Source organism: Ranitomeya variabilis, chromosome 1, assembly GCF_051348905.1.
Source record: "Ranitomeya variabilis isolate aRanVar5 chromosome 1, aRanVar5.hap1, whole genome shotgun sequence".
Classification (NCBI taxonomy): Eukaryota; Metazoa; Chordata; class Amphibia; order Anura; family Dendrobatidae; genus Ranitomeya; species Ranitomeya variabilis.
The window spans coordinates 758,143,595-758,160,850 of NC_135232.1; the positions used below are offsets into that span (position 1 = coordinate 758,143,595).

The 17,256-nt window shown below is 48.4% G+C and overlaps 2 protein-coding genes across 3 annotated transcripts in view; one reads left to right on the plus strand and one right to left on the minus strand.

Annotated features, from left to right (window-relative positions):
- LOC143783077 (uncharacterized) overlaps positions 1–12,253 on the minus strand; it is a 65,491-nt gene extending 53,238 nt beyond the window's left edge. The window contains exons 1-4 of one of the 2 annotated variants that reach the window (XM_077271320.1): positions 12,122–12,253; positions 7,993–8,082; positions 6,235–6,529; positions 2,457–2,539 (exon numbers count right to left, since the gene is read on the minus strand). In XM_077271320.1, coding sequence (XP_077127435.1) covers positions 2,457–2,539; positions 6,235–6,529; positions 7,993–8,063 — 449 coding nt within the window. In that variant the 5' untranslated portion in view covers positions 8,064–8,082; positions 12,122–12,253. The other variant, XM_077271311.1, reaches the window with a different exon arrangement.
- Positions 12,215–17,256, plus strand: part of POLR2E (RNA polymerase II, I and III subunit E) — a 34,827-nt gene continuing 29,785 nt past the window's right edge. Inside the window, exon 1 of the mRNA XM_077271335.1 lies at positions 12,215–12,400. Coding sequence (XP_077127450.1) covers positions 12,344–12,400 — 57 coding nt within the window. The 5' untranslated portion in view covers positions 12,215–12,343. The remainder of the gene's footprint in view (positions 12,401–17,256) is intronic.

Consider the following 17,256-nt stretch of genomic DNA (forward strand, 5'->3'; position numbering starts at 1 on the left):
TCAGCGCACCGGAGGCAGGTTGAGAAGCAGAGCGCCAGGGAATGGAACCATGCCGCATATGGGGGAGGCTGGTGTGGAGCGCTCATATGCTATATAGGGGATGTCAGCATACTTAATTGTGCTCAATATTAAGTGATACAATTAATCTAATTGTCAAAAATATAATAATTACTGTATTTTCCGGCGTATAAGACGACTTTTTAACCCCGGGAAATCTTCTTAAAAGTCGGGGGTCGTCTTATACGCCGGGTACCGTCTTGTACGCCGGGTGTATATGGTGGGTGGGGGGGTGGGAGTGGTCCTGATGACGACGAGGGGGCGTCTCACAGGAAAGTGCGTGGAGTATCCCCCATTACCTCATCATAGCGCTGCAGCGTGGGGTCTCTGTGCTGGGAGCGGCGGCTGCTGCTCCTCTTTGTGCTGCGTGGGTGCTGTGCTGTGGGGCGGCGGCTCCTCTTCTGCAGTGTGGGGCCTCTGTGCTGTGGGGCGGCGGCGTATTTTCATGCAGTCAGTCGGGGCTCCTCCGGCATCTCCTTAAAGCCCGGAGGCCCCGCTGGCAGCTCCATTGCTATGATGCGGTGGCCTCCGGGAAAATGGCCGCTGCTCAGATTCAAATCTCGTCTTCCGAGATCTCGGGACGAGATCTGAATCTGAGCATGCGCCGCCCCCAGCGGCCATTTTCCCGGAGGCCACCGCATCGCAGCAATGGAGCTGCCTCCGGGAAAATGGCCGCTGCTCAGATTCAGATCTCGTCCCGAGATCTCGGGACGAGATCTGAATCTGAGCATGCGCCGCCCCTAGCGGCCATTTTCCCGGAGGCCACCGCATCGTAGCAATGGAGCTGCCGGCGGAGCCTCCGGGCTTTAAGAAGATGCCGGAGGAGCCCCAACTGACCGCATGAAAATACGCCGCCGCCCCCGCCCCACAGCACAGAGGCCCCACACTGCAGAAGAGGAGCCGCCGCCCCACAGCACCCACGCGGCACAAAGAGGAGCCGCCGCTCCCAGCAGAGACCCCACGCTTCAGCGCTACGATGAGGTAATGGGGGATAGTCCACTCACACTTTCCTGTGAGACGCCCCCTCGTCGTCATCGGGACCACTCCCACCCAAAAGGCACATTAGTCACCGGCCCTATAAGACGACATATGGCGTATAAGAAGACCCCCGACTTTTAAGAAGATTTTATATTTTAACTGGAAAAGTTGGGGGGTCGTCTTATACGCCCAGTCGTCTTATACGCCGAAAAATACGGTATATATCGATATTAATATTGAGTAGAATTAATTTCGGCCCTCCACAACAGTCACTGTCTCTCACGTGGCCCCTTGGGAAAATAAACTGGCCACCACTGCTCTATATAAAATATATGAGACTCACTTTTTGTATTGAAGAACTGAAATAAATTAACCTTTTGATGATATTTTAACTTTGTGAGAAGCGCCTGTATGTACCATCTAGTGAACGCTTCATAAGTAACAGATAATCTTTTTATACTTACCAGTGATATATCTGTGTAGTATACGCTCTTTAACTATATTTTTTGGTTTGTGTTTGATTATGTTTGTTTAATTCTCAAAAAAGTATATATATATATATATATATATATATATATATATATATATATATATATATATATATATTTTAAATTCTTTTACATGGGAGTATCTTTTTTTTTTTTTTCCTCCACTTATGCTTTTCTATTGATGACCTATCATAAAGGTAGGTTGTCAAAAGATCAGATCGGTGGGTGTGGAGTGGATCTGCAGTAACTGGCAGTAGCCACTACACAATTTACGAAGCTGCGCTGTTCAACTCCACAACTACTAATATTCAGGGGCTGATGGCACTGAGAACAGCTCATGGATATAAGTGTTGGAACTCCAAAAGCTGATATTGATGTCCTACCTTTGGAATAGATCAATATAAAAGTAGCAGCAGGATTGTATAAGTGGTTAAATTCAAGGGCCTGCACAGGTAAGGAATTAAATATATTTCTCTCTGAATTGGTTATAATTCGTGTGCAACCATAGTAAAACAAAATACTAACATGTTTGGTGTCACTGCAATTGTGCTAACTCACAGATAAAAACCAACATGCTATTCATACAGTGAAGGCTTATTTATAAGCCTGTATTGCAGTATTTCCACTTTCTCACAAGCCAAAGTGCAATATTTTAACTTATTGATTACACAGTTCAAATGCTCAATATATTAGGATCACTGTTAGTGGTCAGTGAACAGGAACATTATTGTTCATATACAAAAGGAAGAACATTTGTACAAAACCAGTTTACTAATTTAGAAAATTTGGTATATTTCTATTCAATCCAGACAATCCACAACAAGGTAAACTGATGCAACTTGATGATTTGGGTAAGAACCTAATAAATTGTGATGCACAACAGACAATACTAAAGACAATCTAATCACTAATATTAACCATAGGTTCAGATACCTGAAAAATACTTGCTGGCATCCTTCATAACAAGTGTTATTACACCCATGGACTGCACACGTCTGGATCTTGTCCTCCTCCCTCTAAAAAGAAAAAACAAGAGGCTACAGTACTGAGGTTCTCCTTGATGCCCTTCTGCATCCAGTAGTGGGATCTGCCCCTTCACCATGGTCACCTTTTGTTCTTGGCCTTTGTGTCTCTTGCTTTGCTTTTGATTGTGCCAAGTTTTGGACCTAAATTACACTGCTCAAAAAGTACAGGGAACACTAAAATACCACAGCCTAGATATCAGTGAATTAAATATTCTCCAGAGTGATCTGCTCCCAGACCTGGATTAAAGCATCAGTCAACTCCTGGACAGTCTGTGGTGCAAAATGGCATTGGTGTATGGAACAGGACATGATGTCCCAGATGTGCTCGATTGGATTTATGTCTGGGGAACGGGCAGGACAGTCCATAGCTTCAATGCCTTCATCATGCAGGAACTGCTGACAAACTTCAGCCACATGAGGCCTAGCATTTTCATGCATCTGAAGGAACCCAGGGCCCACTGTACCTGCATATTATCTTACAATGGGTCTGAAAATCTCATCTCAGTACCTAATGGCAGTCAGGGTACGCCTGGCTAGCACATGGAGGGCCGTGTGGCCCTCCAAAGAGATGCCTACCCACACCATTATTGACCCGCTGCCAAAAAGGTCATGCTGTAAGATATTGAAGGCAGCAGAACTTTCTCCACGGCATCTCCAGACTATCACATGTGCTCAGTGTGAACCTGCTTTCATCTGTAAAGAGCACACGACGCCAATGTCGAATCTGCCAATTTTGGAGTTCTCTAGCAAATGTCAATCGCCCTGCATGTTGTTGCGCTGTAAGCACAACCCCCACACCACCATCATGGAGTCTGTTTCTGGCAGTTTAAGAGTGGATGTTAGTGGCCAGCTGGAGGTAATTTTTCAGGGCTCTGGCAATGCTCCTCCTTGCACAAAAGAGGAGGTAGTGGTCCTGCTGCTGGGTTGGTGCCCTCCTACACGTCTCCTGGTATCTGCTCCATGTTTTGGACACTGCTGATAGACACAGCTACCCTTCTTGCCACAGCTCGCATTGATGTGTCATCCTGGATGAGCTGCACTCCCTGAGCAACTTCTGTGGGTTGTAGACACTGCCTCATACTACTGTACCTCTAGGGGTGAGAGCAATGACAAAATGCAAAAGATACCAAATCAACAACCAAAAAGGATGAGAGGAGAAATGGTCTGTGGTCAACCCCTGTAGAACCATTCTTAGTGTTTGTCTTGCTAATTGCCTATCATTTCTATCTATTTTCTGTTCCATTTGCAAAACAGCAGGAGAAATTGATTTACAATCAGTGTTTCTTCATAATTGGACAGGTTGGTTTCACAGAAGTGTGAGTGGCTTGGAGATACATTGCGTTGTTTAAGTGTTCCCTTTATTTTTTTGAGAGGTGTATATGGTTCTCAGCATTTGTATGTGATGACCTGGTGTCCTATATCTCTACAAAGTCAAATAAGAGCTACATAAAACACACGTGTGTATGTCTGTGGGGGTATAGTACCGTGTGTGAAGTTTTTGGCAGCTCTCATTTGACCCTTGACCCTGTACAACTAGAGGACACAAGCACAGCAGGTCACATACTAAATATATATGCACACATACATCCCCACGTGTTTATATACTAATACGTACATAGATTAATGTCACAACTGTAGATGGAAAAGTCTTCGCAATTATAACATTCCTGTTCTACCAATATATGATTGGGCTACTGTTTTAAAAGGGGCTTGTTCAGGACTTAAAACACACAACAACATGACTGCCTTTCAAAAAAGTATGCCACACCCCTTTTACAGTTGTGCTCAAAAGTTTACATACCCCAGCAGAATTTTTGCTTTCTTGGCCTTTTTTTTTTTCCAGAGAATATGAATGATAACACCAAAACATTTTCTCCACTCATGGTTAGTGGTTGGGTGACGACATTTATTATCAAACTACTGTTTTCTCTTTTTAAATCAAAATGGCTACCCAAAACATCCAAATGACCCTGATCAAAAGTTTGAATACCCCATTTCTTAATACCATGTATTGCTCCCGTTAACATCAATGACAGCTTGAAGTCTTTTGTGGTAGTTGTGGATCAGGTTCTTTATTTTCTCAGATGGCAAAGCTGCCCACTCTTCTTGGCAAAAAGCCTCCAGTTTGTGTAAATTCCTGGGCTGTCTATCATGAACTGCACGCTTGAGAAATGATATGGAGGTCAGGAGACTGAGATGGTCACTCCAGAACCTTCACTTTGTTCTGCTGTAGCCAATGACAGGTCGACTTGCCCTTGTGTTTTGGATCGTTGTCATGTTGGAACGTCCAAGTACGTCCCATTTGCAGCTTCCGGGCAGATGAGTGCTAATTTGTATCCAGTATTTCCTGATAACGTGCTGCATTCATCTTTCCTTCAACTTTGACCAAGTTTCATGTGCCTTTGTATCTCACACATTCCCAAAACATCAGCGATTCACCTCCGTGCTTTACAGTAGGAATGGTGTTCCTTTCATCATAGGCCTTTTTGACCTCTCTCCAAATGTAATGTTTATGGTTGTGGCCAAAAAGTTCAATTTTGGTCTCATCACTCCAAATTACCTTGTTCCAGAAGTTTTGAGGCTTGCCTCTGTGCTGTTTTATGTATTGTAGGTGAGATACTTTGTGGCATTTGCGCAGTAATGGCTTTCTTCTGGCGACTCGACCATGCCGACCATTTTTCTTCAAGTGCCTCCTTATTGTGCATCTTGCAACAGCCAAACCACTAGTTTTCAGAGAGTCCTGTATTTCAGATGATGTTATTTGTGGGTTTTTCTTTGCTTCCCTAACAATTTTCCTGGCAGTTGTGGACGACATTTTTGTTGGTCTACCTGACCATGATTTTGTTTTTACAGAGCCCATGATTTTCCATTTGTTAATCACAGTTTGAACGCAGGTGATTGGCATTATCAATTCCTTGGATATCTTTTTATATCCTTTTCCTGTTTTATACAGTTCAACTACCTTTTCCCGAAGATCCGTTGACAATTCTTTTGCTTTCCCCATGACTCGCAATCCAGAAACGTCAGTGGCTGGATGAAAGATGCAAGAGTCTGTCTGGATCCCAGATACTCAGACAGCTTTTATGCACACACGCTGATTACAAGCAAACAGGTCACAGGTGAGGATATTACCTTTAGTAGCCATTCAAACACATTTGTGTTAACTTCTGTTCATGTTATCAGGCCAAAATCACCAGGGTATGTGAACTTTTGATCAGGGTCATTTGGATGTTTTGGGTTGTCATTATGATTTAAAATAGGAAAATACAGAAGTTTGACAATAAATGGTTTCACCCAACCACGAGTGGAGTATAAGTTTTGGTGTTATCATTCATATTCTCAGAAAAAGAGGCCTAGAAAGCTAAAATTCTGCCGGGGTATGTAAACTTTTGAGCACAACTGTATATCTTTATATACTCTTACAGTTAGCGTGCAGTCAGACGGCCGTATAAAATGGCCTGAGATTGGAAAGCAGTGCACGGACTGGCCGGCTGCTCCCCTGATCCGATCTTGATAGCTTCATATATTTCCATGCAGCTGTCACACTCGGGTCAGGTGAGCAGCGGCCAGTCCGTGCACTGATTTCCAATCTTAGGCCATTTTATACTGCCGTCTGTATGAGCCCTTAGAAGGTACAATGCACTCTTAAAGCTGCAATGACAATAACTAAACTACATATCTGGTACCTGAACTGCATCTTGACTTCCATGCCGATTAGCAAGCACAATAATGTGTTCATCTGTCTTCTTTTTCATCGTTTGTTTCCTTTCAAGTCGCTCTTTTAAGTGGTCTGGGAATCCATCAAATATAGATGGCACTGCATCTAGACGTAGCCTAGGGACCATCGCTCCCGGACGGATCATGTAGTCATTTTCAGTAAAGTGATCGCTACAGATTCTGCTGGATGCACACGGATTCCAGTCTTTACGTCGTATAGCCAGGACCCATTTGGACAAACGGTTGGGATCCTTCATTGGAAACCTGTGGAAGATTTTAATTTTTGCATGAAAAATAATTATATGGACCCCGATTCATCAAGACTGACATTTTGTACTCTAGTCTTGATGAACGGCGTGCTGGGGTAAGATACGATAGGCATTCCCTCCGCCACCCACCTTACAAAAAGCTCTAGATATTAGTGCAACTATGACTTGTGCAAAACTATTGCAAGATTTCAAACTGTTTTACCTAAGAAATCTGGCAAAAAAATACCCACATTTGCTTAATAGGACCAAATACAGATCTGGAAAACATTAAGAGACCACCACCTCAAATTCCTGTCATGGGCAGGCCAATCTCCAGACCTGAACCCCATCGAAAACCTCTGGAATGTAATCAAGAGGATGATGGATAGTCACAAGCCATCAAACAAAGAAGAACGGCTTACATTTTTGCACTAGAAGCAGTGTGAAAGACTGGTGGAAAGCATGCCAAGACGCATGACAGCTGTGATTAAAAATCATGGTTATTCCACAAAATATTGATTTCTGAACTCTTCCTGAGTTAAAACATTAGTATTGTTGTTTCTATATGATTATGAACTTGTTTTCTTGGCATTATTTGAGGTCTGAAAGCACTGGGTTTTTTTATTTTTTATTTTGACCTTTGTCACAGAAAAGATACAAAATTTATTGCTTGGAAATTCGGAGGCATGTTGTCAGAAGTTTATAGAATAAAAGAACAATTTACATTTTACTTAAAAATATACCTATAAAGAGAAAAATCAGACAAACTGAACATTTTGCAGTGGTCTCTTAATTTTTGCCAGAGCGGTAGTTGAGAATAAGTAGTAATGCTGATGGGGCATGAAGGGAGAGTAATGATTGCTGGACTACACCGCTGCCAGGGCAATCATACCATGCCAGCAGAGTACCATGCATGCGGCCATTCTACTTTTCTGCCCCCCCCTCATGTGATAGAGGGGCAGTGCAGGGCCGAGTACAGGTACTGTAGAGCTACTTACAACAAACTGCATATGCCGTCACATCACTAAGGTCATTTTTTTTTCCCCAAGGGAAGTAGCCAGTGAACATTCCTATTCAATGAAAGGAAGCAGAGATTTTGAAAACCTCTAAGAACAGAAAGTGTATTAGAATAATTCTATAACTTTTCATGATACAAGCATATAATTTATTGGCGGAGCCGGAATGTCCCTTTAATTGGCTTAGGCCTCCTTCACACCTTGGCGTTTCCAGTAAGTGCTGCATTCGTTTTTTTCGCAGATACCCCACGTACCCATTATAATCTATGGTGCTATGCACAGGTCTGTTTTTTTTCTGGCAGCACAGATGATATGGGCCAATACAAGTCGGTGAAAAACACGCAGTGTCACAGATGGAAACGCCGATGACACTGGTAGCGGTTTATCACGTATGTGTATTATAAGGGCGTGTGACGGAGGCCTTTGTGCACATGACTGTACAAGAATACAAACAAGGCGTTACCTAAAGAATTGTTTCCCACATCCTTTGACAAAATGGTTGTTGCACCCATAGGCCACACAGGTCATCGGCATTATGGTCAGAGCTGCAAACCTGGGGGAATAAGAGAAGGGATTACTCAGTATTAAAGTTATGTCCACCCTCACCTCCCATGTTACAGACTACAGCTCCAGGGAGCGAGCCGTCCTATATACCATCACTTCTACAGCATATAGATCAGCAGGAGAGAGGCACCCACACAGCCACGCACCGCAGGGAGAGAGGCAACCATAGCCCCGCAGGAAGAGAGTCAACCATAGCACCGCAGGAAGAGAGGCACCCATAGCACCGCACTGCAGGGAGAGAGGCAACCATAGCCCCGCAGGAAGAGAGGCAACCATAGCACTGCACAAAGAGGCACCCATAGCACCGCACTGCAGGGAGAGGCAACCGTAGCACTGCACAAAGAGGCACCCATAGCACCGCACTGCAGGGAGAGGCAACCGTAGCCCCGCAGGAAGAGAGGCAACCATAGCCCCGCAGGAAGAGAGGCAACCATAGCCCCGCAGGAAGAGAGGCAACCATAGCCCCGCAGGAAGAGAGGCAACCATAGCCCCGCAGGAAGAGAGGCAACCATAGCCCCGCAGGAAGAGAGGCACCCGTACACCCCCAACACCGCAGACAGGCGCCCGCACACCCCCAGCACCGCAGACAGGCGCCCGCACACCCCCAACCAGGATGTCATGACTGTCGTATGCTGCATCTATAGGCATCGGCTTATCCTTTAGCCTCCTGACGAACTGTCATCATGGAAGGGAAACGCATTGAGGCATCTGTTTATCATTTGGACCCCAGCTAAGACTATGTTGTTTAATGTGGTTTTGTGTATCTTTTGGGCGTTGTGCAATAGGGGAAGGTTGCAATAAGTAACCATGTGCCTTCTATGGGGGAACACTTCTTGCTGGGTCAGCCGGAGTATTGGTCTTTGGCACGACCGAGATGGTTGGTTTGTGCTTTTCTTTGGTAACCAATATGATACTTTACCAATAGAGCAATCCATATAATGAATGGTACTTGTGTCTATCTAAATGATGTTTTTGTGTGATGTACCCGTATTGGTTCTGCATTTCGGTTAAACCCCGTATTGCTGCTATTTTTGAACACATTAACTTGAGACTATTACTGTCCTTTGCACCTTTTCCCCTTTTTTCTTCATACACACGTGGTCCCCTCACCACCTTTATTTTTGAGAGGTGAGAGGGTAAGTGTGTAGGGTTACTGAGGGTCAGCCGACGTGAGCGGGGGCGCCACTGGCGTTGTTTTGTAGGGCGCCAACCTCCGCTGTCAGGCAGGGACAGTGGCAATAGAGTGTTTTAAGGGTCAGTTAGTTTAGGCCTTTAAATCTTTTCATTGTCCTTTCACCCTAGCCTCTAGTATATTATATTGTTATCTGGATTTCCAGTTTTTCTAGTCATGTGTGTTAGTTGAAGTATTTGTCTCCTCTTGAATAAGCAAGATGAATAGTGTCTGCTTTTATAAGTAAAGGGATCACCCTCTTTACTTGATTACTCTCTACCTTCCTTTTTCTTTTTCCTGTACAGCACGTTTTGTTTTGAACTGGTTCATTTGTGTGTGTACTGGTTGTATTGTGGTCACTTGTTTAGGGTTCAACAGAGTGTATGTAGGGTGAGCCATCGGTGAGCGGGGGCGCCATTTTGCGTACAAGCTAGGGTGCCAACCTCCGCTGTCAGGAAGGGTACACTAGGGAGTAATAGGGTTTACTAGGAGCTTTTGTTATTTCTGTTTTTTTAGGCTGCCGGTTTGTGGTAAATTGTCTTAAAACGTTTTAATAGTTATCAATAAAAAATTCATTTTAGGGATTAGTTATTTTGTTAAGGCGCCCGGACACCCCCAGCACCGCAGTCAGGCACCCACACACCCCCAGCACCGCAGACAGGTGCCCCAGCACCGCAGACAGGAGCCCGCACACCTCCAGCACCGCAGACAGGAGCCCGCACACCCCCAGCACTGCAGACAGGCACCCCCGCACCGCAGACAGGAGCCCGCACACCTCCAGCACCGCAGACAGGAGCCCGCACATCCCCAGCACCGCAGACAGGAGCCCGCACACCCCCAGCACCGCAGACAGGAGCCCGCACACCCCCAGCACCGCAGACAGGAGCCCGCACACCCCCAGCACTGCAGACAGGCACCCCCGCACCGCAGACAGGAGCCCGCACACCTCCAGCACCGCAGACAGGCGCCCCCACACCGCAGACAGGAGCCCGCACACCTCCAGCACCGCAGACAGGCGCCCGCACACCCCCAGCACCGCAGTCAGGCGCCCGCACACCCCCAGCACCGCAGACAGGCGCCCCCACACCCCCAGCACCGCAGACAGGCGCCCCCACACCCCCAGCACAGCAGACAGGCGCCCCCACACCCCCAGCACAGCAGACAGGCGCCCGCACACCCCCAGCACCGCAGACAGGCGCCCCCAGACCCCCAGCACCGCAGACAGGCGCCCCCAGACCCCCAGCACCGCAGACAGGCGCCCCCAGAACCGCAGACAGGCGCCCCCAGACCCCTAGCACCGCAGAGAGGCGCCCTCACACCCCCAGCACCGCAGAGAGGCGCCCCCACACCCCCAACACCGCAGACAGGCGCCCCCACACCCCCAGCACCGCAGACAGGCGCCCCCACACCCCCAGCACCGCAGACAGGAGCCCGCACACCCCCAGCACCCGCACACCCCCAGCACCGCAGACAGGTGCCCCCACACCCCCAGCACCGCAGACAGGCGCCCCCACACCCCCAGCACCGCAGACAGGCGCCCCCACACCCCCAGCACCGCAGACAGGCGCCCCCACACCCCCAGCACCGCAGACAGGCGCCCCCACACCCCCAGCACCGCAGACAGGAGCCCGCACACCCCCAGCACCCGCACACCCCCAGCACCGCAGACAGGTGCCCCCACACCCCCAGCACCGCAGACAGGCGCCCCCACACCCCCAGCACCGCAGACAGGCGCCCGCACACCCCCAGCACCGCAGACAGGCGCCCCCACACCCCCAGCACCGCAGACAGGCGCCCCCACACCCCCAGCACCGCAGACAGGCGCCCCCACACCCCCAGCACCGCAGACAGGCGCCCCCACACCCCCAGCACCGCAGACAGGAGCCCGCACACCCCCAGCACCGCAGACAGGCGCCCCCACACCCCCAGCACCGCAGACAGGAGCCCGCACACCCCCAGCACCGCAGACAGGCGCCCCCACACCCCCAGCACCGCAGACAGGCGCCCCCACACCCCCAGCACCGCAGACAGGCGCCCCCACACCCCCAGCACCGCAGACAGGCGCCCGCACACCCCCAGCACCGCAGACAGGCGCCCGCACACCCCCAGCACCGCAGACAGGCGCCCGCACACCCCCAGCACCGCAGACAGGCGCCCCCACACCCCCAGCACCGCAGACAGGCGCCCGCACACCCCCAGCACCGCAGACAGGCGCCCGCACACCCCCAGCACCGCAGACAGGCGCCCGCACACCCCCAGCACCGCAGACAGGCGCCCCCACACCCCCAGCACCGCAGACAGGCGCCCGCACACCCCCAGCACCGCAGACAGGCGCCCGCACACCCCCAGCACCGCAGACAGGCGCCCGCACACCCCCAGCACCGCAGACAGGAGCCCGCACACCCCCAGCACCGCAGACAGGCGCCCCCACACCCCCAGCACCGCAGACAGGCGCCCCCACACCCCCGCATTGAACGCCTAAGCCCAACATGTGATAGCCCACAATCTGCAGCGCCGCTCAGTACTCAGCGGAATGCACAGGGAGAATATATATCTTTGTACCTAGCCATTGGATAGAACAATAGCTATCTTTTCAGTCAGCCATTAGAAAGGTAGTTACTCTCACATACTAATGTTGCTCAGGAATAATATGGGACTGCTACAACCTAGGGAATTGGCGCTGTAAGTCAGCGAGAGGCACCACGGCAGGCAGCTGCACACACACACACACACACACACACACACATGTACCGGCATGGGTGGTGATCACTGAGGACCTGCCTGCCAGCAAGATGGCAGCCGAGCTCCACTGGTGGCGACATTTCCTGCCCAGATACCCGGCATGCGCCATACTCACCGTACACACCAGCGCAGCCTGATAACGGCCAGTAGGCGGCTCTGTGCTGGGGCTCACACTGCTGGAAACCAGCTCCTGCCAGGCAGCAGGCAAATTCCCGGACAGCTGTGCTTTCAGAGAGGGCCCTTCGCGGTCAGCAGACAGGCAGTTTACTGGACACCCACGATAGGAAAGACCTCGTGGTGAGAGAGAAGGCAGCGGGCTTCCGTGAGGGAATCAGACATGGATGACGAGGAGGAGACTTACCGGCTGTGGAAGATCCGGAAGACCATTATGCAGGTAGGAAGGCAGGAGACCCATGAGGTGGGGTACGGCCGAGCCCCCTTTCTAAAGGCCAGTGCATATGTCACTGGGGTTACATGGAGAAGGGACACTGTGCCCGTCTGACCCTGGCTGATAACAGGGAACAAGAGAGTGCTCTGTAGCCTAACTTTCCAGGACGTTAATAGGATAATGTCAGATGTCAGCAGGTCTAGTGGTGGCTGATCTGGGGTGCTGCAGCCCGGCTACCTCATCCGTGGCCGAGCACCTGCCAATCATTGGCTTTATCCACTGTTGGCTTTTTATATGCTGGGCCAGTACAAGGGCGCGGGGCCGCTCTGGTTGCTGGGCAGGTGTGGGGCGCGGGGCCGCTCTGGTTGCTGGGCGCGGGGCCGCTCTGGGTGCAGGGGTGCGGGGCACGCAATAATGAAAAAAGCAGCATGGAGGCCCCCATCATTTTCATAACCAGCTGAGGAAAAGCTGACAGCTGGAGGCTGATGTTAATACTCAAAAAAAAATGGACAGGTCCTTCTAATATTACTAACCAACAAAGGCTAAACAGACAACCATGGGTTGATATAGCCTGTGAAGGGGTCGGGGATATTGGCCTTCTCCAAGACTAAGAACATCAGCTGCCCCAGAAATGTCTTGCTCTTCCCATTTGCCCAGTGGCAGGTTGGGTAATATGTGTGGGGTTGATGTCAGCTTTATAATGTCAGGCATCCAGGACACACTGAGCGTGAGAACAAAGCTTCAGTGACCAGTGGTGATGTCATTGAGGTTACTGCAGGTCACAGCCAGCTGTTCCCACAGGCAGCTCTTTTTGAGCCGGCCTATGAATTGTGGTTCCCTTACTGATGTCACCGCTTGCAGCGGGAGAAATTGCAGCCTGTGCTGCTGGTAAAAAACGGACATGTCAGTGTGTTTTGCCCACGGACACATGATCTGTGGAAACACTGATATGTGCCCAGACTCATTCACTTGAATGGGTCTATGTGTGAAAACTGAGTTGGTTACGCTAGGTTCAGCACCTGTTCACACTTAGGGGTATGTACACACGTCCGGATTTCTTGCAGAAATTTCCTGAAGAAAACCGGAAATTTTCTGCAAGAAATCCGCATTTTTTTTTGCGTTTTTTTCCCGTTTTTTTCGCGTTTTTTTTAGCATTCTGCAAGCGAAATTAGCTTGCAGAATGCTAAAGTTTTCCAAGCGATCTGTAGCATCGCTTGGAAAACTGACTGACAGGTTGGTCACACTTGTCAAACATACTGTTTGACAAGTGTGACCAACTTTTTACTATAGATGCTGCTTATGCAGCATCAATAGTAAAAGATAGAATGTTTAAAAATAATTAAAAAAATAAAAAAAATGGTTATACTCACCCAGACATCTCATCAGCGGCGTCCGTTCCTCTTCCTATAGCTGCTGTGCGCGCAGACGTCGCGGTCATGTGAGCGGTCACGTGAGCGGTCACATGACCGCTCACGACCAATCACAAGACAGTGACGTCATCGCAGGTCCTTCACCGCACAGCAGCTATAGTAACCGAAGCGGCAGCATGCAGCGGTGAGGCGGGAAGACATCGAGGGTGAGTATAGGACTATTTTTTATTTTAATTCTTTTTTTTTTTTACCAATTATATGGTGCCCAGTCCGTGGAGGAGAGTCTCCTCTCCTCCACCCTGGGTACCAACCGCACATAATCTGCTTACTTCCCGCATGGTGTACACAGCCCCGTGCAGGAAGTAAGCAGATCAATGGACTCCTAGGTGTGCGGAATCCTCGCAATTCCGCATTTTTAATGAACATGTTGCTTTTTTTTCCGCGATGCGATTTTTTTCGCGGAAAAAATCGCAACATTTGCACAAAAAATGCGGAATACACTGTAAATAATAGGAGGCATATGTTAGCGTTTAAAAAACGCGAAAAAAACGCTAAAAATCCTGAACGTGTGCACATGGCCTAAGTCTATGTATGGATGTGACGGTCAGTTTTTTCAAATATATTCTTTAGCCTTCTGACTGAGCTCTCCGCCTCCTAGCCCAGGTGTTTTAATCGCAGCAGGTCCAGTACCCCTCCACAGAGAAGGAGAATGTTAGTCTCATGAGAGGTTTCACAGGTACCCATTCACATGGAGACGTTTATTCTCAGCGAGGTAGGCAAGCGTAGGACCTGATATACGAGAGATGCCGTAAAGCGGCTATCAGGTACACATAAAATTGGCCATTTTTATGCGCTAAACGCTCTCATTTTTCATATTTCAAGTGCAGTAATGCAGTTCAGTTTTCATGTTTCATGTTTGCATGTCTTAGCGCTGCAGTGTGCTGCCTTTTTTACTTGACTATATATGAGTTGGTTACTCTAGGTTCAGCACCTGTTCACACTTAGTCTATGTATGGATGTGACGGTCAGTTTTTTCAAATATGTGTGAAAACTGGCTGCACACATACTGGGGGCACTGATGTGTTGTGAAGGAGACCTAATGCAGTGTTTCCCAAACTCCAGACCTCACGGCCCCCAACTCGTCATGCTCTCAGGATTTCCTTAGGATTGCACAGGCGATGGAAGTATTGTCATGGCATCAGGAATTCAATCACCTGTGTAACATTAAGGCATTCCTAAGAACATGATCTTTTGGGGGCCATGAGAACGGGGTTTGGGAATCGCTGCCCTAACATATATGGGGCCTTCCTACTTTCCTCCGCAAATGATGTCAGAGGATCCGGCCTTTTAGGAAACAACACCTGCACAACACACAGGCTCTCCATGCATGTGTTGACACTATCACACAGCCGCGACACATACAGCTGCGGAGCCGGACAGCTGAGTATCGGAGCGCTCCAGGTTACCGATGCAGCTTATTCAGTAAGCGCTGTAGCTATTCAGATAAGCACTAGTGATGGGCGAGTGTACTCGTTGCTTGAGTTTGCCCGAGTATACTCGCTCATCACTAATAAGCACTCATCCGAAGCTATTTACTCATCCCTAGTAAGGATCCGACCCTAGTCCAGGTATCCGGGTTCCCGAGGCAGCTATTCGGATAAGGAGTTATCCAAAGCTATCAACCCTAATCCTGACCCTGTCTCGTATTTAAGTGTCATTTCCTGTACCTGTGTAAAGATCATTATGAAGGGAACAGGGTCAGTTGTGACATCACCTGCTGTGATTGCTGGATCTTATGTTGTCAGCTGTGTATAGGGATTATTTGTCATTGTAATCCTGTGTGTTATCGGCTGTATATTGAGGTTACATGTCATTGTAATCCTGTGTGTTATCGGCTATGTATAGGGGTTACCTGTCATTGTAATCACGTGTGTAATCGGCTATGTATAGGGGTTACCTGTCATTGTAATCCTGTGTGTTATCGGTTGTGTATAGGCTTATCTGTCATTGTAATCCTGTGTGTTATCGGCTGTGTATAGGGGTTACCTGTCATTGTAATCCTGTGTGTTATCGGCTGTGGTTAGGGGTTACCTGTTATTGTAAGGCTGGAGGCTGGAAACAGTCTAGTTGGGATGTGGCCGGGAGTATGCATATCGCTTACTTGTACTCACCTGAGCGCCATTCTCAGAGCTCACACCGTAGAACCGTCGCAGTGTGCAATATGGGAGGATTCATAAGTCTGCAGTCGCATAAAGTGAGCAGACAGCCCCATGACGCTTGGCCATACACAAGATTATTATATGAAATTGCATAACTCCGAAGCCAAGGTACAGGGACCGTAATCCCCCTAAGGCTAGGTTCACATTGCGTTAGGGCAATCCGTTAAGCGCATAGCGCTAGCGGATTGCGCTAACGCAATGTTTCTTTCGGGTTCGCGTTCATCATTCCCGATGAGGACCGGACCTCGGACGCACTTCGGACGCTGCAAGCAGCGTCCGAGGTTCGTCACAAAAGAACGGCACGAAAATGGCATGCGCTAGCGATGCGCTACAGAGACAAATCACATTGCTGTCAATGGGTGCGCTAACGGACCCGTTTCACGGCGTTAATTGCGACAATTTCGCCGTCAACGCAGTCCGTTAGCGTTAACCCATTAACGCAATGTGAACCTAGCCTAAGGAATGCAAAACCCCCAAATGACTATCCTACAATATAATGGATTAATGAGCCCCCCCAAAATGGACAACACTGATATATCAGCCATTATAGAATTTTAAAGATAAAAAATATACATTTTATTACAAATCTCAGAAAGACAAAAGGTATACTGTATGTATACCATTGGACAGACGGTAACATACAATTACACAATACAAATAGTAGGACAATGGTGAGACAACAAACTAGGACATCACCAAGGACAATAATATGGACAATAGGAAGATAAAGGGGAAGCTGAAAGTATATCCATATACATGGTCAGTAGAAGGAATATAGATGAGATCAGTCCTAATTCAGGAAAAGGTAAAGAGAGGCAGTAATATAGTATCGCCACAAGATGGCACCAGAGTAAATGAACAGTGTTCACATAATATTCCTACCAGAGTTTAGCGTTAGGATGTGCATAATTCTCTTGATCTGACCATTATTATGGGAAATAATCACCTATGGTATAAGGCTTACACATATAATCGATTGGCCCTAGGGGCTGCAGACATTACGTTTTTTCTGCTAAAATGATATTTTGGCCCCAAATTTGTAGTTTTCACAACGGATAATAGTGAAAACAGACCCCATAATGTGTTACGCAATTTCTTCTGAACACAATGATACCCCATATGTGGTCAAAAGCTACTGTTTGAGTGCATGGTTGGGCTAGGAAGGGCAAGAGAGCTATTTGATTATTGGAACGTAAATTTGGCTGGAATAGATTGTGAGTGCCATGTTTCATTTGCAGAGCCCTTGACATAACAAAACAGCAGAGACCCCCTT